General features: G+C 37.4%; 1 protein-coding gene across 1 annotated transcript; it reads left to right on the top strand.

The window, feature by feature from the left end:
* The first annotated feature begins 1,925 nt into the window (after positions 1 to 1,925).
* Positions 1,926 to 8,093, top strand: LOC117344321 (serine-rich adhesin for platelets-like). The gene is made up of 2 exons (XM_033907043.1): positions 1,926 to 2,036; positions 5,965 to 8,093. Exon 2 carries the CDS (start codon positions 5,990 to 5,992, stop codon positions 7,700 to 7,702), a length of 1,713 nt encoding a protein of 570 aa, XP_033762934.1. The 5' UTR covers positions 1,926 to 2,036; positions 5,965 to 5,989; the 3' UTR covers positions 7,703 to 8,093.
* Positions 8,094 to 12,404: the final 4,311 nt, after the last annotated feature.

The following is a 12,404-nucleotide window of genomic DNA, read 5'->3' as shown; positions in this document are numbered from 1 at the left end:
GAGGATGTTTGTAACATATTTATTGGTATAATAGTGAGGATGTTTATAACATATTTATTGGTATAAAGGTGAGAGTGTTTGTAACATATTTATTGATATAAAGATGAGGGTTTGTGTAACATATTTATTGGTATAACGGTGAGGATGTTTGTAACATATTTATTGGTATAATAGTGAGGATGTTTGTAACATATTTATTGGTATAATAGTAAGGATGTTTGTTATATATTTATTGGTATAAAGGTGAGGGTGTTTTTAACATATTTATTGGTATAATAGTGAGGGTGTTTCTTATATATTTATTGGTATAAAGGTGAGGGTGTTTGTAACACATTTATTGGTATAATAGTGAGGATGTTTGTAACATATTTTTTTATATAACGGTGATTGTGTTTGTAACATATTTATTGGTGTAATAGTGAGGGTGTTTGTAACATATTTATTGGTGTAATAGTGAGGATGTTTGTAACATATTTATTGATATAAAGGTGAGGATGTTTGTAACATATTTATTGATATAAAGGTGAGGATATTGGTAACATAATTATTGGTATAATAGTGAGGGTGTTTGAAACATATTTAATGGTATAACGCTGAGGATGTTTGTAACATATTTATTGATATAACAGTGAGGATGTTTGTAACATATTTATTGGTATAACTGTGAGGGCAAATCTAACACACACTTTCCCTCACTCAACAAAGCTCTTTCTTTCTTGATACTAAAGCTAAGATAGCTACATTGTCTGCTACTCGACAAAAGTGGTGTTATATATGAAAGGTTTTTTTTCTGCAGGAAAACGTTTACTGAACAATCCAATAGGCCTGTCTGTGTTATTCCAGTTAAAATAACAACATCTAGCGCCTAGTAGTTCGTTGTCAACACCCTAGCTCTCATTTTGAGAATGTGACTTTTTAACCTAGATGTATATGGCGTTACTCTTCTCCCTAGTAACCACTGATCTTATTATCCTTTCTCCTTGTACCTTTTGAGGTGTCTTCATACCAACCCAAAGTTAATGTTGATATTTTGCTCTCGTTTTGTCGATTTTGATTTATAATTACGTTATTATGTCGGTATCCTCTGTTTTTTTGTTTTGTGTTGTTTTAGTTATACATAATGTATGTCCGTCTGCTGTCAAAGAAAAGTACAATCCTCCCAATACAGATCGATATGTAACTAAGTGAACTCGTTCTGTAATGACAATAGCAGCCCGCGTATTCAGCGCGCGCTGTAAATGATAGTTAAGTGAGAAATGCATCCACTGTAAAGTTCACCTCCCCGATCGCGAGTACCTGGTCAGTCCCGTCAATCCCGCACGTGACCGGCTCCCAGCACACACCTGGTTACTGTCACAAACTAGGTAATCTAATGTACGGATAAACCATCCTTTACCTGTCGTCAATGATACGGTGATAAGTAACGTTTATTATATTTATTTGTATGAATTATAAACAGGAAGAAACCATATTAATTATTTAGCCGATATAATGTCAGACGATTCGCATTAACAGTAAACACCAATGTGCCTCCTCAACATCATTATTTCAGGTGTGTGATATCTACAGTTCCTCTATAGAGGACTTTTGTACAGGGCTTTGTTTTCTTATTTGATCAAAACCTGATGATATAGTGTATCTGAGGTGTGAACAACATGGATCAAAACAATACCATTTACGTTTAATTCTAACATATGTTAATTTGTTCTGACATACTGTGGAGCATACGAATACATTTTATATCAAAGTAGACCAAGTGAAGATCCCCTTTGTGGAGTCGTGCGTGACGTCATTACGCGGTCGTTGTTATCAGTCTTAAAAACCATTCATCAAACATATCGCGCAAATGTGCCGGAAAGTGACAAAGAAGTTCAGTACATAAACTACTGTGAAACGTCGCTTAATTCTTAACCTTTAGAAAGATACGGAAAACTGATAATTGATGGTGTGAGCTGCTTTAAATAGTTTTTGCTGCTCAATTTCATTCACTCCTCTCTGCTTTGCTTGTTTGGGAAAGTTACGATTCCACAAGAGAGGTAAGTTATCTGTGTATTACCCAATTTGATGTAGTCGTTATTCAGGAGAGATAAGTTATCTGTAGTACTCAATCTTATGTAGTCGTTATTCAGGAGAGGTAAGTTATCTGTGTAATACTCAATCTGATGTAGTTATTCTACAGGAGAGGTAAGTTATCTGTGTAATACTCAATCTGATGTAGTTATTCTACAGGAGAGGTAAGTTATCTGTGTAATACTCAATCTGATGTAGTCGTTATTCTACAGGAGAGGTAAGTTATCTGTAATACTCAATCTGATGTAGTTATTCTACAGGAGAGGTAAGTTATCTGTAATACTCAATCTGATGTAGTTATTCTACAGGAGAGACAAGGTATCTGTAGTACTCAATCTGATGTAGTCATTATTCTACAGGAGAGGTAAGTTATCTGTGTAATACTCAATCTGATGTAGTCGTTATTCTACAGGAGAGTTAAGTTATCTGTGTAATACTCAAACTGAGGTAGTTGTTATTCTACAGGAGAGGTAAGTTATCTGTGTAATACTCAATCTGATGTAGTCGTTATTCTACAGGAGAGGTAAGTTATCTGTAATACTCAGTCTGATGTAGTCGTTATTCTACAGGAGAGGTAAGTTATCTGTGTAATACTCAATCTGATGTAGTCGTTATTCTACAGGAGAGGTAAGTTATCTGTAGTACTCAATCTGATGTAGTTATTCTACAGGAGAGGTAAGTTATCTGTAATACTCAATCTGATGTAGTTATTCTACAGGAGAGGTAAGTTATCTGTAATACTCAATCTGATGTAGTTATTCTACAGGAGAGACAAGGTATCTGTAGTACTCAATCTGATGTAGTCGTTATTCTACAGGAGAGGTAAGTTATCTGTGTAATACTCAATCTGATGTAGTCGTTATTCTACAGGAGAGGTAAGTTATCTGTAATACTCAATCTGATGTAGTCGTTATTCTACAGGAGAGTTAAGTTATCTGTGTAATACTCAAACTGAGGTAGTCGTTATTCTACAGGAGAGGTAAGTTATCTGTGTAATACTCAATCTGATGTAGTCGTTATTCTACAGGAGAGGTAAGTTATCTGTAATACTCAGTCTGATGTAGTCGTTATTCTACAGGAGAGGTAAGTTATCTGTGTAATACTCAATCTGATGTAGTCGTTATTCTACAGGAGAGGTAAGTTATCTGTAGTACTCAATCTGATGTAGTTATTCTACAGGAGAGGTAAGTTATCTGTAATACTCAATCTGATGTAGTTATTCTACAGGAGAGGTAAGTTATCTGTGTAATACTCAATCTGATGTAGTTATTCTACAGGAGCGGTAAGTTATCTGTGTAATACTCAATCTGATGTAGTCGTTATTCTACAGGAGAGGTAAGTTATGTGTAATACTCAATCTGATGTAGTTATTCTACAGGAGAGGTCAGTTATCTGTGTAATACTCAATCTGATGTAGTCGTTATTCTACAGGAGAGGTAAGTTATCTGTGTAATACTCAATCTGATGTAGTCGTTATTCTACAGGAGAGGTAAGTTATCTGTGTAGTACTCAAACTGAGGTAGTCGTTATTCTACAGGAGAGGTAAGTTATCTGTGTAATACTCAATCTGATGTAGTTATTCTACAGGAGAGGTAAGTTATCTGTGTAATACTCAATCTGATGTAGTTATTCTACAGGAGAGGTAAGTTATCTGTGTAATACTCAATCTGATGTAGTTATTCTACAGGAGAGGTAAGTTATCTGTGTAATACTCAATCTGATGTAGTTATTCTACAGGAGAGGTAAGTTATCTGTGTAATACTCAATCTGATGTAGTCGTTATTCTACAGGAGAGGTAAGTTATCTGTGTAGTACTCAATATGATGTAGTTATTCTACAGGAGAGGTAAGTTATCTGTAGTACTCAATCTGATGTAGTCGTTATTCTACAGGAAAGGTAAGTTATCGGTGTAATACTCAATCTGATGTAGTCGTTATTCTACAGGAGAGGTAAGTTATCTGTAATACCCAATCTGATGTAGTTATTCTACAGGAGAGGTAAGTTATCTGTAGTACTCAATCTGATGTAGTCGTTATTCTACAGGAGTGGTAAGTTATCTGTAATACTCAATCTGATGTAGTCGTTATTCTACAGGAGAGGTAAGTTATCTGTAATACTCAATCTGATGTAGTTATTCTACAGGAGAGGTAAGTTATCTGTGTAATACTCAATCTGATGTAGTCGTTATTCTACAGGAGAGGTAAGTTATCTGTGTAATACTCAATCTGATGTAGTTATTCTACAGGAGAGGTAAGTTATCTGTAGTACTCAATCTGATGTAGTTATTCTACAGGAGAGGTAAGTTATCTGTGTAATACTCAATCTGATGTAGTCGTTATTCAACAGGAGAGGTAAGTTATCTGTGTAATACTCAATGTGATGTAGTCGTTATTCTACAGGAGAGGTAAGTTATCTGTGTAATACTCAATCTGATGTAGTCGTTATTCAACAGGAGAGGTAAGTTATCTGTAGTACTCAATGTGATGTAGTCGTTATTCTACAGGAGAGGTAAGTTATCTGTGTAATACTCAATCTGATGTAGTCGTTATTCAACAGGAGAGGTAAGTTATCTGTAGTACTCAATGTGATGTAGACGTTATTCTACAGGAGAGGTAAGTTATCTGTGTAATACTCAATGTGATGTACTCGTTATTCCGATCATTCATGTAATGCTATCTTAAAGCATAATACGTATATGCTTGTATGATACTTGGTATGTCAAAATAACATCACGTGTGAGGCTATACCGCAAGTATTATACGGGTATATCACAATAACTTCGCATGAGTGGATATACATGTGTGTACCTCTAGTATACCGAGGCAGGCAGACATAAATGTTAGGAAATTAAAACAGATAACAATATCAATCCCTTAAGATAATATCATTACGGTACAATCTGATGTTGATAATACAAAATAAATTTAACCAAAACTAGCATACTTGTACTCTCTCCATTTTCAAAGAGTATGTGTTTGCCTTTATACCATTTCTCCCTTCATTATCAAGGAGTATGTGTTTGTCTTCATACCAGATATATCTCCATTATCAAGGAGTATATGTTTATCTTCATACTAGATATCTCTCCATTTTCAAGGAGTATGTGTTTATCTTCATACTAGATATCTCTCCATTATCAAGGAATATGTGTTTATCTCCATACTAGATATCTCTCCATTATCAAGGAGTATATGTTTATCTTCATACTAAATATCTCTCCATTATCAAGGAGTATATGTTTATCTTCATACTAGATATCTCTTCATTATCAAGGAGTATGTGTTTATCTTCATACTAGATATCTCTCCATTATCAAGGAATATGTGTTTATCTCCATACTAGATATCTCTCCATTATCAAGGAGTATATGTTTATCTTCATACTAAATATCTCTCCATTATCAAGGAGTATATGTTTATCTTCATACTAGATATCTCTTCATTATCAAGGAGTATATGTTTATCTTCATACTAGATATCTCTCCATTATCAAGGAGTATATGTTTATCTTCATACTAGATATCTCTCCATTATCAAGGAGTATATGTTTATCTTCATACTAGATATCTCTCCATTATCAAGGAGTATATGTTTATATTCTTGTTACATTTCAGCATTATTTCTGAAATGAAGTAAGTTCATATTGAAAGTCAAATTGATCTAAATGTAATCGATTTCATTTTGAAAATATACTTTGAATCGTAAAGCAACGTACTTGCAGGATGCAAATTGCATTCCAAGTAAATATAAAAGAATATATACAGAATATAAGATTGGTAATTGAGTTTCCTCCGCATCATGGGGCCATTGTTTTTTAAATCGCTTTATTTATATCGCTGTCGCACCAATACATCTGTACATTTAAATGTTTTAAACCTGGTCACTTTTATTTCAGGAGTACAATTTCAACACTCAGCGATATGGCGTCTGTACTCATCTTAATCAGCTGTCTGACAGTGTTCGTTAATTGCCAAGATGTTACAAAAACGACTCGAACACAAATTTTTGTGGATCCCTCGGGAGAACCTAACAATCCACTTGCCGATGCTTTCCACGTCGCTACAAATACAGCAGAATCAACTTTAGTGCAAAACCCGGGAGATTTAAATGAAATTACGCGAACATTGCAAGGTTTCGGTCCTAATTTGCCTGAAGCATTGAAACAAATGCTGAGAGGCAGTTCTGTTGATGCTGCTGTAAGCGAAGCTAACAGGAATTCTGATAATTTGTTGATGGGAACTGGAAATAAAGTACAAAAAGCATTTCAAGTGGCACAAAACAATGCCGCTCTTCAACAGGCACAAGCGGATCAAAGACAGAAAATGGTGGCGGCTTCAAGACTGGAACAAGAGGTAATTAAACAGTTGCTTAAAGAACAGGCACTGCAGCAACAACAGCAGCAACAGCAGCAGCTACAACAGCGGCTACAACAGCAGCTACAACAGCAGCAACAACAGCAGCTACAACAGCAGCAAACTTCGATAATCGGAAGTGACAACATTCCACAACCAGGACAGCAATTGATATCTGATAGTCTTTTAACTTCTTCTTCGTTTAGTCAAATAGGTTCTAGTGACAATAATCCGTTTTCCAGTTCCGGCAGCAGGTCTGGAGGCAGCACCGGAAGCAGTTCTAGCACAAGCACTAGAACTAGTACCAGCACAAGTAGCACAAGCCAAACCAGTAGTGTCAGTGAGAAAAAATCGGAAAGCAGCAAGAAAAAGGCACTGGCAGAAAAGTTAAGAAAATTGAAGGCGAAAATTGAAGCCAAGAAAAAGGCGAAAATTGAAGCCAAGAAAAAGGCAAAGGCTGCAGCTAAGGCAAAGGCTAAAGCTGAAGCTGATTTAGCTGCACAGCGACAAGACGAAGAGCTTTCGAGTCGAAATGAATTCAACTCAGCAGCAATTTCAACAACCGGTGGGATAACTTCACAAACCGTTCTTGCACAAGCAGGAGAACATGCTCAGGCCGAAGCTGCTCTGAATTTGCAAGGGCTGAATCCGATACAGTTACCTATGGGAGCTGCTTCACAGGCTATCATGTCAGGAGTTAACACCGTTGTATCACCAGGAAGGCCATTTGGAACTCCCTTTAACAGCCAGAATCAATTTCCCACGCCGTCAAGTACAATTGGTACTCTTGACATTAACGCTTCACCACTTGTGCCTGCTCAACCAAATCTTATGCAACAGGGACCCATCAGAAGAGCTTCTCTACCATTTGCGTCATCACCTTTACGACAAAGAGGAGGGTTTGTCGCTACGGTTACAGGAGACGGAACCGTTGTGCCTGACAATATCAACTACGGAATCGGTCAATTCCAAATGCCTAGAAGCTTAGTCCAATTCCCGCGGTCTTCCCAAATCAGCTACACTCAATCTCTTGCATCGCCTATCCTATCATCACCTTCTATCACTTACAATTCTGTGGCCTCGCCGGTGATATCGACCTCCTACGGCACTCCTTATATGGTTAACCCATCAATAACGGCCGCATATAGCATGATGCCGATGTATCGTTCCTCGGTTTTCACCGGTGTACCGTATTCCTCATCTGTAGTTATGAATGCTCCATACCGCTCATCTGTATCCTCATTTAATACAGGGCAGAACATATACGTGACACCCGTATAAAATATAAAGTAAGAACTATCTGGGTACATACAGAATTATCAATGCATTGTCTCGCAGAGTTTACGAACTTTGTTTGGGTAAACTAGTAGTGAGTCATAATCAACTGTGATACACTCATTGCTACATCTGCTGGTTACCTTGTATAAATTGTAATGTTCCATTGTAAAACTTCATTATGTGACAATAATCAAGGTAGGACCTGTTTTGTGATACGTGTCTATGATGCTCGACTCGATGATACCAGGAGCACTGAGACCAGTGCTATGGTGGAGATGGACTTTCGTCTGTTGTCGTGACGTCATCAACAAATATTACGTTAAGGCATAGCTTACCATGGTTATATCTTACCAATTATGTTTATTTTTTACAAATAAATCTACTCATATTTAACTCTTAAGACTTAAATGAAATTATATGTTGACTAAGGTGTGCAGAATGACCTGATTAATGATAACATTACCCTCTATTCATTTATTGTACATATAAGTCAAAGACAGTACTTTTTCCAATCTTTTGTGAAACTTATCTATCACTGGGTATATCAAGCATACAATCCAACTGATGTCGTTACTATCTAACAGATCAAGGATATTTTGTCTTTTGATTTAACGAAAACGTTCCATCAATGCCACGAGGAATATTAGATAAAAAGTTGAGAAAAGTTACTTAAATGTTCTGAATGTTTAAGATAATGAATAAAAGTGTTGACGAAAGGAGTAAAGGTGACCAATGGGTTTGTGGAGGGTTTGTGTAGTATAGGGGAGATGACTAGATATTACGGTTTGTTTTTATGGGTGTATGTAGTATAGGGAGGTTAGTAGATATCACGGGTTTGCTTGTGGTGGGTATATGTAGTATAGGGAGGTGACTAGATAGCATGGGTTTGTTTGTTATGGGTATATGTGGTATAGGGAGGTGACTAGATATCACGGTTTGTTTGTGTTTGGAATATATAGTATAGGGAGGTGACTAGATATTATGGTTTATTTGTGATGGGTATATGTAGTATTGGGAGGTGACTATATATAACGGGTTTGTTGTGGTGGGTATATGTAGTATAGGGAGGTTAGTAGATATCACAGGTATGTTTGTTGTGGGTATATGTAGTATAGGGAGGTGACTAGATATCACGGTTTGTTTGTGTTTGGAATATGTAGTATAGGGAGGTAACGAGATAGTATGGCTTATTTGTGGTGGGTATATGTAGTATAGGGAGGTGACTAGATATCACGGGTTTGTTTGTGGTGAGTATATGTAGTATCGGGGAGGCGACTAGATATCACGGCTTTGTTTGTGGTGGGTACGTGTAGTGTAGAAAGGTGACTAGATACCAAGGGTCTGTCGTTCGCATATGTAGTATAGGGAGGTGTCTTGATATCACGGGTTTTTTTGTGGTGAATATATAAGTATAGGGAGATTTGTAGATATCCAGGGTTTTAGGTGGGAAAATGTAGTATAGGGAGGTGACTACATATCACGGGTTTGTTAGTGGTGGGTATATGTATTATAGGGAGGTGACTAGATATCACGGTTTTGTGGTTAGTATAGGTAATATAGGGAGGTTACTATATATCACGGGTTTGTTGTGGGTATATGTACTATAAAGAGGTGACTAGATCACACGGGTTTGTTTGTGGTGGGTATATGTAGTATAGGGAGGTGACTAGATATCAGGGGTTTGTCTGTGATGAGTATATGTAGTATAGGGAGGTGACTAGATATCACGGTTTGTTTGTTGGAGGTATATGTAGTTTAGCGAGGTGACTAGATATCACGGGTTGTTTGTGATTGGGTATATTTATTAAAGGGAGGTGACTAGATATCACGGGTTTGTTTGTGTTGGGTGTATGTAGTATAGGGAGGTTAGTAGATATCACGGTTTGTTTGTGTTTGGAATATGTGGTATAGGGAGGTGACTAGATATTATGGTTTATTTGTGATGGGTATATGTAGTATAGGGAGGTGACTATATATCACGGGTTTGTTTGTGGTGATTATATGTAGTATCGGGGAGGCGACTAGATATCACGGCTTTGTTTGTGGTGGGTACTTGTAGTGTAGAAAGGTGACTAGATACCAAGGGTCTGTGGTTCGCATATGCAGTATAGGGAGGTGTCTAAATATCACGGGTTTTTTGTGGTGAATATATAAGTATAGGGAGATTTGTAGATATCGAGGGTTTTAGGTGGGAAAATGTAGTATAGGGAGTCGACTACATATCACGGTTTCTTTGTGGTGGGTATAGGTAATATAGGGAGGTGACTATATATCACGGGTTTGTTGTGGGTATATCTACTATAAAGTAGTGACTAGATATCACGGGTTTGTTTGTTGTCCGTATATGGAGTATAGGGAGGTTAGTAGATATCACGGGTTTGTGGTTGGTATAGGTATTATAGGGAGGTGACTATATATCACGGGTTTGTTGTGGGTATATCTACTATAAAGTAGTGACTAGATATCACGGCTTTGTTTGTTGTTCGTATATGTAGTATAGGGAGGAGACGAGATATCAGGGGTTTGTCTGTGATGAGTATATGTAGTATAGGGAGGTGACTAGATATCACGGGTTGTTTGTGATGGGTTTATTTATTAAAGGGAGGTGACTCGATATCACTGTTTGTTTTTGTGGGTGTATGTAGTATAGGGAGGTGACTAGATATCACGGGTTTGTTTGTGGTGGGTATATGTAGTATAGGGAGGTGACTAGATATCACGTTTTTTGTTTGTGGTGGATATATTTAGTATAGGGAGGTGACTAGATATCACGGTTTGTTTGTGTTGGGTGTATGTAGTATAGGGAGGTTATTAGATAGCACAGGTTTGTTTGTTGTGGGTATATGTAGTATAGGGAGGTGACTAGATATCACGTTTTGTTTGTGTTTGGAATATGTAGTATAGGTAGGTGAATATATATCACGGGTTTGTGGTTAGTATAGGTAATATAGGGAGGTTACTATATATCACGGGTTTGTTGTGGGTATATGTACTATAAAGAGGTGACTAGATAACACGGGTTTGTTTGTGGTGGGTATATGTAGTATAGGGAGGTGACTAGATATCACGGGTTTGTTTGTGGTGGGTATATGTAGTATAGGGAGGTTAGTAGATATCACGTGTTTGTTTGTGGTGGCTATATGTAGTATAGCGAGGTGACTAGATATCACGGGTTGTTTGTGATGGGTTTATTTATTAAAGGGAGGTGACTCGATATCACGGTTTGTTTTTGTGGGTATATGTAGTATAGGGAGGTGACTCGATATCACGGTTTGTTTTTGTGGGTATATGTAGTATAGGGAGGTGACTAGATATCACGGTTTGTTTGTGACGGGTATATTTATTAAAGGGAGGTGACTAGATATCACGGGTTTGTTTGTGGTGGGTATATGTAGTATCGGGAGGTTAGTAGATATCACGGGTTTGTTTGTGGTTGATATATTTAGTATAGGGAGGTGACTAGATATCACTGTTTGTTTGTGTTGGGTGTATGTAGTATAGGGAGGTTAGTAGATATCACGGGTTTGTTTGTTGTGGGTATATGTAGTATAGGGAGGTGACGAGATATCACGGTTTGTTTGTGTTTGGAATATGTGGTATAGGGAGGTGACTAGATATTATGGTTTATTTGTGATGGGTATATGTAGTATAGGGAGGTGACTATATATCACGGGTTTGTTTGTGGTGATTATATGTAGTATCGGGGAGACGACTAGATATCACGGCTTTGTTTTTGGTGGGTACGTGTAGTGTAGAAAGGTGACTAGATACCAAGGGTCTGTCGTTCGCATATGTAGTATAGGGAGGTGTCTAGATATCACGGGTGTTTTGTGGTGAATATATAAGTATAGGGAGATTTGTAGATATCGAGAGTTTTAGGTGGGAAAATGTAGTATAGGGAGGTGACTACATATCACGGTTTCTTTGTGGTGGGTATAGGTAATATAGGGAGGTGACTATATATCACGGGTTTGTTGTGGGTATATCTACTATAAAGAGGTGACTAGATATCACGGGTTTGTTTGTGGTGGGTATATGTAGTATAGGGAGGTGACTAGATATCACGGTTTGTTTGTTGGAGGTATAAGTAGTTTACCGAGGTGACTAGAAATCACGGTTTGTTTGTGATGAGTATATGTAGTATAGGGAGGTGACTAGATATCACGGTTTGTTTGTGATGGGTATATTTATTAAAGGGAGGTGACTCGGTATCACGGTTTGTTTTTGTGGGTGTATGTAGTATAGGGAGGTGACTAGATATCACGTTTTTTGTTTGTGGTGGATATATTTAGTATAGGGAGGTGACTAGATATCACGGTTTGTTTGTGTTGGGTGTATGTAGTATAGGGAGGTTAGTAGAAATCACGGGTTTGTTTGTGGTGAATATATTTAGTATAGGGAGGTGACTAGATATCACGGTTTGTTTGTGTTGGGTGTATGTAGTATAGTAAGGTTAGTAGATATCACGGGTTTGTTTGTTGTGGGTATATGTAGTATAGGGAGGTAACGAGATATCACGGTTTGTTTGTGTTTGGAATATGTAGTATAGGGAGGTGACTAGATATTATGGTTTATTTGTGATGGGTATATGTAGTATAGGGAGGTGACTATATATCACGGGTTTGTTTGTGGTGAGTATATGTAGTATCGGGGAGGCGACTAGATATCATGGCTTTGTTTGTGGTGGGTATGTGTAGTGTAGAAA

This window comes from Pecten maximus, chromosome 15, assembly GCF_902652985.1.
Source record: "Pecten maximus chromosome 15, xPecMax1.1, whole genome shotgun sequence".
NCBI classification, from domain to species: Eukaryota; Metazoa; Mollusca; class Bivalvia; order Pectinida; family Pectinidae; genus Pecten; species Pecten maximus.
The sequence above is the reverse complement of the archived record's forward strand: the minus strand, read 5'-3'. Positions and strand labels throughout refer to the sequence as shown.

Coding starts and splice junctions, on each gene's coding strand:
- LOC117344321 (XM_033907043.1), top strand. CDS start 5,990: ATGGCGTCTGTACTCATCTTAATCAGCTGTCTGACAGTGTTCGTTAAT.